Genomic DNA, 10,514 nt, shown 5'->3' with positions numbered 1-10,514 from the left:
AGGTTAGTCAGCAAATGGTATCTAATCATAGAATCACATGTAATTTCATTTCTGTTAACATCTTTTTGGTTTGATGCCAGCATCCTGTTAGTAACAAACACCACTTGTGTTCCTGCTGAAGCAGTGTAAAACTGGGATCGTAGGACATACATCCCAAAGACTGGACACTCTCTTGTACTGTAGAAATATTAGTGATTGAATTTGCCACTTAAAAATAATTTAGTCAACTTCACAAGTAGAAATACTTATCCTGTAGCATTATTACCCTAATGCCAGCTCCTAAGAAACCAGAATTATGTTTAGTTCAGTGTTAGTGTCGATTTTTACGCTCATCACAAGAAAACTGTGATGAGTATAAAACAATACAGCAAATCAATCAAGAAAAAAAAGATTAGTATTCATTTCATTATATTTTTGATCTGTTCAACCTTGACTTTATTAATTTAGTTGCTTTTTGCATTAAATCTTCATGCTGTTCATGCAGATTACCAGTCAAAACCATATCTTCTTGAAACATGTCTTCTTGCCACCTCGACTCGCTGGTATCTGAGATCTCATAGCCAAGGCTCCTGAAGACGCGTTCACTCTCCTGCCATGTCTTTTGAAAATTCTTCCGCAATTCTTCTGTTGTGTTATCAGCTGATATATCTAATATCTGTCCTGAAATTACATCTTCATAAGTTGGTGGTGCATGCCTAGAATCAATGCCTGAAAACATTTCAGAGTGCTGAATTCTAGTTCTGGAGCCAATTGCTTCAGTTTCAAATCCGTCCACATGTGCAAACTGCTTATTAATTGCATCAGGATATAGCAAGGATTGTGTTGATGTCTTAACCCCTTCCTTGACGTTCTGAGAAATTTTAGATTTCTGCAAAGGATTTCCATTTCCCTGGGGATATTCATGTTTCACAGGAATTGTAATTTGACCAGAGCATTCAGCTTGAGGCTTGACAGATTTCATATCAAATGTTGGCATTTCCTCAAATGCAGTTTTTGTCCCAAATGGATTATTTTCACTAGCTGTTCCTAATCTTTCAGTGATTATAGCTGGCTCCTTTTGAAAATAATTTATTTGTTCTGGTATTTCAAACTTATTAACAAGTTCTGAAAGATCTACTTTTGGCATCTGAACATTCTGCTTGTTAACAGCAGATTCAGACTCCTCGGTGTCAGAGCCCAAACGTTCAGGAATGTCAATGGGTTCCTTACGTATATACACTTTGTTTTCTTCTGACCTTCTAGCCTCTTCAAACATTTCTGTTATATCCTTAACTGCAACGGATGATACAGGAGATTCATGTTTAGGTAACATATCTGCTACTGGTGTGTCAATCTTTAACTGTCGTTGAAGAGTTGCTGGTGATGGAATAATTTCTGACCTCTTTTCTGCCACCTGAACATGTGTAGACTGCATAGACTGTGAAATTCCCTGTGACAGTTTTGCTGTAGTATCTTTAAGTTTGGCAAGCTGATCATAACGTTTGACTCGTGGTGGAGAGGCTGATGATGTGGACGACGTACGAATTCTGGATGTTTTAATTTCTGAGCTACACATCGGGAGTGGAGATGTTGGTGTAGGTTCCTGTTGCACAGTGTATGGTGTGCAGTATTGCTTCTGAGAGAGTAGTGGAGAGGTAACAGCTCTAAGAGGTGATTCAGTGCGCCTTGCTGTTGATTCAATAGTGATGTAAGAAGGGGATGGTGATGACATTCTTTTTGCTGGAGACTGGGCTCTCTGCTCTGCAAGTCCAATTTCACACAACTGTTGTTTTCTACTTTCACATACTCGCTCTTCTGCATTGCTTTTTCCTTGGTTATCTAACTTGCAAGAGCCAATGCTTATCTTGGAAATCTTCTGTGAAGGTGCACTACCACTAAATGTTTCTACTTCAGGTTTTAAACCAGACATAGAAATCAATGCTTTTTTTATTGATTCGTCAAGGTATGCAAGCCTTAGTAATGCCTTCTGTTTGATCTGTGTTAGTTCTTTTTTCAGTATTTGCAAATCATTTCCTTTGATAACCTTCATTGAAAATTCACGGCCATCTGTCAGCCATTTAGGTACCTTTTCCAAAAAGGCTTGTATTGTATTTAAATCTATGTTGTCATTCTCTTTTTCAAACTGAATCAGTTGGAATAAAATATTTTGCAATTCCTCATGCTTTCTGTAACTATCACTAATTTCTACAGAATGTTCAGCGACATTCTTATCAAATTTCTTTTTATGTGTAGCAGTATTTCTACTTTTTCTACTTTCTTTGTCCTCCAGTTTTGTATCTTCCATGTGAGCAGGGACCAGCCCTTGCTTGCTATTTGTGTCTTGTAAATAGGAAACTTGCTCTTCTGTTGCCTGGAAAGAGCCCTGGTCAGCTTTCTGTTCAGTCAATTTTTTTGAAATTTGCATTTCTTTCCAATCATGGTGTTTTTTCACATGTGCCAAAGGCTTTTGATTAGTTGCTATTAAGTCACTTTTCTGCTGGTCTTGTTCTCCTTGATATTTCGGAAATGCCTCCTTCTGAGCCATAACACGAGGTTTCTGTATCTTTTCACTCTTAATTTCTTTAGATACCCCCACTTTGTCCTTCTTTTGCTGTACTTGCTGAGTTTCTTTTAAATTTGCTCTGTGTGACTGTCGGTTGTACTGTTGTATTACCTTCTTATCTTTTACTTGATCCTGTGCCACATTTGTTGTGAGTGTTTGTGCAATAGTTGTCTCTTCAATTTTCTCATCCTTCTCTTCAGTTACTGGTTTGTAATATTCACCCATATGATTATCTTGTTGAACAATAATGTGATGCTGCTCTTGTTCAGTCATATCCAATTTGTTATTTTGTTTTACCTGAAACTGTTTGATGATAGTTTTCTCTGGACTTTTATTTGCTTCTGGTTTCAAAATTTGTTTTTGTTTCTTTTTATAGGACAATACATTTTTTTCCTGTTCTTGCATTACTTGACTCTCTTTAGGTGGCTGAATAGTTTTAACCTTAATTTTTGATGAAGATGCTGAATGAGGCTTTAGGTGACTAGATTGTTCTCGTGTCTTTTTATGTATCTCATTGTCTTGTTTAATAGTTTCCAATCCAATATCTTTCACAGAATCTTTAAATGCATTAAATATCTCTTCTTTATGACTGATTACATTGTTAGAATAATTTAAGATATTGTGCAGATGCTTTGAAGCTGCTACCACTGTTGAATGGGATGGAGAATCAGACGACACTGTGTTTGCAGTGATCAAATCTTTTGCAGTCGAGGCCTCTGAAGTTTTTGGATAAGTTGGGTATTTTTCAACAGTAGTCATGGTTTCCTTTTCCATTGCCTGGCTAGCTGGAGAAGTCAGCTGATCAACAACTGATGTGATATTTGGTAAAGCTGAAGACTTCACTGTAAGGCTGTTTTCAGATTCTGCTTTAGTTGGGCTTTGCAATGCTGCTGTAGTGAGCTTACCCGTGTTGATCGGCCAAGCCATTTTAGCTGCTTTGCTTTTTTCCATTTCTTCTCTCTCTTTCCTATATTTTTCTTCCGCAATCATTAAAGGAGTTTTAAATTTCCTGGTATAGGGCTTGGGTTGTGGCTTTGCAGTTTTTGTTTTGATTGTATGATCTTGTGGCATAAACACTTTGTTAGCAGGAGGAACCTGTGCTTGCTTTTTCTGTGCTGGTTTTTGAGCAGTTTGTATTACGGGTTGATGGAGTGATGATTGTCCAACTTGTGGACATGTTGAATGCTGAAGAGGTTCATGTTGTTTCTCTTGTGTGGGTTGATACTTCTGCTGTTGAATGTCTTGCTTTGATGATATAGAATCCTCAGGCATGATTACATTTGATTTTGAAACAAGGTTTTTCTTAGGTTGCTGTTTTGATTTGCTGTATTCAGTGTTTGGCATTTTCGGTGAAGACTGTAGTTTTGATGCCTTATTAACCAGTTTCCTTTGCTGGGAAGGTGACTGGGGAAGGCATGGCGGTAGTAAATTTAAATCAGACTGTGAGGGAAATGGAGAAGGATGTCCTGCCGCGAACATTTCCTGGACCATAGGCGTAATAGGACTTATGGGGGGAGGGGGAGGGGGTGGAGGTGGAGTAGGAAGAGGAGATGGAGGGAGATCAATTTCATACATCTCTGGTTTTATGTGAACTAATGGTGGTGGCGGTGGTGGGAGAGGAGACATTTGAGCATCTTCTTCTACATGTGAAGGAAGAGGAGGAGGGGGAGGAGGAGGAGGAAGTGAGAGCTCACCATCAGACATTAGGGGAATAGGTGGAGGTGGGTGGGGAATTGAAAATTGAACCCCTGGTGTTCGCTTTTTGTCCATTTTCACATGACTTATTTCTTTCTTCGTAGTGTTTTGAGATTTACTATCCATCCTGTTTGTAGACATTTGTAATTTTTCACAAGACATCATTCCAGAATTGATCTTAGGTGCAACTTCTTTATTTACTCTCTGACCATGGTCACCCATATTTTTAATCAATTGTTTGTTACTTTTAGTTTTCTGTTTTCTTCTTACATCATATTCCCTAATTGATTGAGATGCAGAGGTCTGAGCTGTCTGATTGGATATTTGTGCCATGTGCTGAAGAGTACTGGTGTTCTGAATATGTTGAGAATTCACTTGTGCAAGTAATGTATTAACATCTAAACAGATCTCAGCAGTTGGTTTTTTAACAATCTCAGCAGTCCTTGGTGATTGCAAAGTATGTTGACCATCTGTTGTGATTGAAACCTGCTGTTTAGGTATTTGTCTGTCAACTGAACCAAAGTTTTCTCTTATTTTGCGTGCATTATATTTATCATCTGTAGACTTAGCTCTGGTTGCTTGTTCACGTTGTGGTCTACCATATTTCGATATCCTGCTGGTAATGTGCACATCTGACATTTCCTTTCTGTCTTCTTCAAAAGCCTCATGGACATTATCGTGATGTTGCTTATCAGGTGATAAAAGCGATTGAACTTCCTGATGCACATCCCTTTTCACTGAATCATTAGTCTTCAGATTAACTTTTTTAATACCCTCATGTTGTTCAGCAGTCAATTCTGTCCACATTGTTGTGTTGACATTTTTTGTAATATCTATTTTCTTTTGTTTTTCAGTTGCCAACTGAGATTTTATAGACCCTTGTGCACCTCCTTTGTGGCTAATACCCTTTGCAAAAGTTATCTGTTCTTGGCCTTCCTGATGGGTTTTTAAGTCATTTTGAACAGCTTCTGTTTCACTAGCCTGAACCAGCTGTCCTGATGACTGCTGTAGGTTTTGGATAGTTGCTTTTATATCTCTTCTATTGCACGTCCAATGTGCCTCTTTCTTTTCAGAAGCTGTTTCCATTAAATTTGTCGTAGAGGTTTGAAGGTCAGTTTTCATTATGATTTCCTTTTCAGCCTGTTCCTTTTTGTCTTGTGTTTTATCCAAACATTTGGATGTACATTTAAGATCACCATCTGGCTCAACTACTTCAATCCTCATATTTATTGACTTTTCTAGAGAATCTAAAGTACCTTTAATGTCTCCGGGAATAATTTCAAATTTTTCAGCAATTTTTTTTTGAGATTTTGCTTCTTCGAGAGACTTTAAAGTTTCAGATAGATTACCACGTACAACCTCTTCCTTTGCTACTTGTGTGGGTTGATTTATGGCCTGATTAAGTGAATGTAAAGCCACTCTTAAATCACCTCGCACAATTTCTTCCTTTTCTACATTGGTAAATACATTTTGGTTTTCTGCCATAAAAGTCAGCATTGCATTTTGGACATCACCACATAAGATTTCTGATTCTGCAACTGTACGTTCAATATGCATTTGTTGGTGCTTAAGCTTTTGTTTGGCACCTTCAACATCTCCATGTATTACTTCCTCAGACTTTTGTTGAGTCACAGCAATTTCATCAGTCTCCTGTTGAAGTAATTTAAGATAGTCCATTGCTCCCGATTCAATACAAGTTGTGTAAAACTGAACATTTCCCTTTTCAGTGTCATTTACCTTAACTTTCTGTGAATTTTCACTGTTCTGAGAAGTAGCTATAAGTTTATCAATTGCAGCTTGTATATCACCTTTTATGACTTCATCTTGCTGAAATTTGTTATCATCTGCTCTATTGAGAAGAGAATAGATTGTCATCTTCACATCTCCTTTCTCACTCTCTTGAATCAGAATCCCCCTTTTTGCAGAATTGTCATGACTAAAAAGATTGTTGATAATTTGCTGAATATCACAACCAATTATTTTTTCTTTTTCTATGTTAGTATTTATTGGCTTCTTAAAAAGTTGTTCTCTTGTCAGATTAATGTTACCTTTTTCATTAGTGTCTATCGTAATCCCTTTCTCTGTAAATTCTTTTTTGCATAGCAGTTCCATCATTATTTTTTGGAGATCACCTCTGACAATCTGTTCTTTTTGTATCTCTGGGGATGTTTGGTTTAGAAGTTGATATTTTGCCATTCTGATATCTCCAACCTCATCTGCTTCAATGAGGATTCCTTGGGATTGAACAAGTTTGCAGTCATAAAGTGACTTAAGTGTTTCTTTAATATTTTTTCCTATTATTTCAGGTCTTTCTACAGGATTTTCAGTGAATTGGTGCAAAGGCGTAGTTTCAAAAAGCCAGGTTGTAGTTTTAACATCCACCTGTGGAATTTCTTCAAGTATTTTTGTATTTCTTTCATCAATTTCTTTTATGCTGCTCAATGGTTGTTTTTCAAAAAGCCATATGGCCTGTTTTACATCTCCTTTTTGTATGTCTTCTCGTCCAACTGTCTCAATCTTTTCACATTCTGAATCTTCCCCTTTTATCTCATCAATGGTATGTGACTCAAAAAGCCAAGTAGCTGTCCTTACATTACCATGCTGTATTTCACTGACACTGACTGTTCTAACATATTTTTGATCAAGATCTGTCTCAAATAGTTGAGCACTGGATCTCACATCACCACCTTGTACATCAGAGACTGTTTTGACAATAACTTTCTCATGATCTGTAATTTTGTCCAGAGGCTGTGTTTCAAATCTCCAACGTGCAGAAGTAACATCGCCTTTCTGAATATCTTCTTGTGTTACAGATTTGATGACATACACTTCGTCAGTTTCTTTAATTAAATCCAGTGGCTTAGTTTCAAACAGCCATCTAGTGCCCCGTACATCTCCACTAATTATTTCCTCCTTCCGAACAGTCGTTACTTCATGATAACAGCCTTCCTTATCTTTAATGGCATATAGAGGCTGAGTTTCAAACAACATAGTGTAGTTTTTAACGTCCCCTTTTTCTATTTGTTCCATGCTGAACTTTTTAAGGTCTGTGTTTTCTGATGACTCATCTTTAATTTGATCTAGTGAAAAGGTCTCAAAAATGAATCGCCCTTCATCAACATCCCCACCCTGAACATCTGTGATTGTACGAAGAATTGCTCGTTCTTCAATATTTTCTTTTATAGCATCTATTGGATGATTTTCAAAAAGCCAAGTACAATTAATTACATTACCTTTCTGAATATCTTCTGCCGTCGTAGATCTAATTTTTTTCAACACCTCTTCTGAACTGGAATTTATCAGATCAAGAGACTTATTTTCAAAGATCCACTTCTTACGAGATACATCCCCTGATTGTATATCTATTTCAGTCACCCGCCTAAATTCTTCCTTCTCTCTTTGTATATTTCCCAGGGGTTCAGTCTCGAATAGAAAACGGGTCATTCGTACGTCATTTCCCTGGATGTCTTCCTGCTGAACTGTACGCACTGTTAGAATAGTTTCTGAATTATCTTTTATTGCATCTAAAGGCTGTGTTTCAAATAACCAGGTACAAGTTTTTACATCCCCTCTCTGAATCTCATCAACTTGGTTTTTAATATCTACTTTTTCATACAGAGCATCCATTGGCTGTGTCTCAAACAGCCATCTGCAAGTTTGTACATCTCCTCTAATATCATCATGTTGCTTTGTTATAATTTCTTCACCTTCTACATTGCTAAAATATTTGATAGCATCAAGTGGTTGTGTTTCAAAGAGCCACTTAGCTGTCTTCACATCACCGGATTGTATTTCTTCTTTGGATATACCTTTAATGATTTGAAACTTTTGAATACTTTCATCAAATTGATCAATAGGGGTTGTCTCAAACATCCATCTACATGTTTGAACATCACCCCTCACAATTTCTTCTCTACTCACAGTTTTGACCTCATGGTAGTGTCCAGCACTATCCTGAACAGCATATAGAGGAGTTGTTTCAAATAAAGTTCTATTTGACATCACAGCACCACTAATAACACCATCCACTTGAATTTTTTTAGATTCATCAGTGTGACTTAAATTCATAGTTTCAAACAACTGTTTGTAATTGCTGACATCACCTTTTTTGATTTCTTCCAGATGAATTGTTTTTGCATATTTTTCCTTCTCCTCCCCAATCATCTCAAGTGGCTGGGTCTCAAAAATCCATGTCTGGTGCCTCACATCCCCTTTTTCCTCTTCAGTAGCAATCACATGTTTAATCTTTCCAGTATCTGGGCTGCCCTTTAATGTGTCCATGGGAACAGTCTCAAATAGGAGTTTGGTTGAACGTACATCACCTCCGATTATTTCTTCAGTTTCTATAGGTTTTGCATTATCGTTGTCTTTTAGGGAGTCAAATGGTTGGGTTTCAAACATCCAGCACTGTCTACTAACATCAGCACCTTGTATTTCTTCTTTATGCTTGACTGTAGTGTCTGTTTCTAACTGTTCTTTAATGCTATCTAAGGGATGCGTTTCAAATAACCATTTAGCTCTATTCACACCACCTTGATTAACCTCTTCCCTAGAGATACCACATACAACCTTTATACTTGAAACATCCTTATGAATCATATCTAAAGGTTTTGTCTCAAACAGCCAGAGTGCAGTTTTTACATCTCCTCTTTCAATCTCCTCTCTTTTGACAGTTTGGATTTCTAGCACTTGGCCAGACCAATCCCTAATAACATAGAGTGGTTGGGTTTCAAATAACTTTGTTGTTTTTTTCACATTTCCTTTAATTTCTTGAACTTCAGTTTTCAGTTGCAGGAAATTCATTTCATCTACTGAATCCAAGTGCCCAAGTGTATCAAGGGACTGAGTTTCAAATAAATATCTTGCAGTTTTGACATCACCAGCAGTAATATCTTTTGCAGTAGACGTTTCTATTGCCAGTTCATCTTCTTGATGAATTTTATTCATCGAATCAAGTGGTTGTGTTTCAAATAACCAAGTGGCAGTGCGGACATCTCCTCTTGCTAATTCAGGTATCTTACCAGTGTTTTCTGTTGATTCCGGAGAACTTACACCAAGTGTATCAATGGCTTGAGTCTCAAACATCCAAGTTGTATATTTCACATCACCTCCTGCTATCATTTCTTGTTGTGAAATGCACTTTGCATCACTTTGGTCAGGGGTTTCATCCTTGATAGAATCCAATGGTTGAGTCTCAAACATCCAGCGCATTGACTGTACCTCTCCTTTTAGGATCTCATCCCATTCTAAATACTCTCTCTCTGGGCTCATACATTTCTGGGGGCTATGACCAGTGTGTTCAAAAACATACTTAGCCTGTTGTACATCCCCCATTACATCCTTATCTTTTGATTCATTTGTCACAATTTCACTGATCTCTTGTATAAATTCCTTTTCCAGGTTCTTTCTCACTCCTGGATTGATATGTTTATACAAACGTTTTAGCTCATAAAGATTTCTTTGCTTTGAATACAGGTCCTTGGGAATGATTTGTTTCGTTGCAGAGAGGGGGGGTTCAGGAGATTGCAAAAAATAAGTTATCTCTGATGGTGCATTGAGTAAATCTGGTGGTGGAGGAGGGAATTCTTCCATGTTTCCACAGTTACTGGAGCCAACAGAAATTGAAGCAGCTGTACTGTCTATTTTCCTTAATGTTGTAACTTCAGAAATCTTGCCAGTAGTGGACATGTTGGAAGTAGAAACAACAGGAGGCCACTGCATCTCTTGGAAGTTATGCTCTGTCTTAATGGAAAAGTCAATAATCATGTTGAACAATGTAAAGTTTTTGTTGCTGTTTCTAAACATGCAGTTTAGAAGTCTGCTTGGCATCAACCTTCATGCAATGTAATATCAATCTGCCATCTTCATGATATTCCATGAAGCATTCTATTTCAGTCACAATGCAATTTCAACAAAAATGAAAGACTGTTTTGTTATATTGTTATGTTTCTTCAAATCCTTCTCTGCTGCAGATTTTAAAAAAAAATAATTCCATTATTGGATAGTAGGCATAATTAAGAAAGCCATGTGATGTGAAACTGGTTTCTTACCTCTTTGTTTTCTTCCAAACATCCTTAATTTCACCATTATGTCTCCTTTTCATCCCTAATTGGATGACTTAGTGAAACAAAAATACTTAATAAAGGGGGAAATGAAGATATGAATTATAATATTCACAAAATGATAGGAAGTGAAAAAGATAATGATGTGCAGCAGAGAAAAGAAATGTTAAAGATTAGAAAGAAAACACAGACATAAAGTTAGAAAAAATGTACTC

At 37.1% G+C, this 10,514-nt stretch overlaps 1 protein-coding gene across 1 annotated transcript in view; it reads right to left on the bottom strand.

Annotated features, from left to right (window-relative positions):
• Positions 1-321: 321 nt before the first annotated feature.
• xirp2b (xin actin binding repeat containing 2b) overlaps positions 322-10,514 on the bottom strand; it is a 92,532-nt gene continuing 82,339 nt past the window's right edge. Inside the window, exon 8 of the mRNA XM_048599221.1 lies at positions 322-9,979. Within this exon, the coding sequence (XP_048455178.1) occupies positions 407-9,979 (9,573 nt within the window). The 3' untranslated portion in view covers positions 322-406. The remainder of the gene's footprint in view (positions 9,980-10,514) is intronic.

This window comes from Rhincodon typus, chromosome 7, assembly GCF_021869965.1.
Source record: "Rhincodon typus isolate 14 chromosome 7, sRhiTyp1.1, whole genome shotgun sequence".
Taxonomy (NCBI): domain Eukaryota; kingdom Metazoa; phylum Chordata; class Chondrichthyes; order Orectolobiformes; family Rhincodontidae; genus Rhincodon; species Rhincodon typus.
The sequence above is the reverse complement of the archived record's forward strand: the minus strand, read 5'-3'. Positions and strand labels throughout refer to the sequence as shown.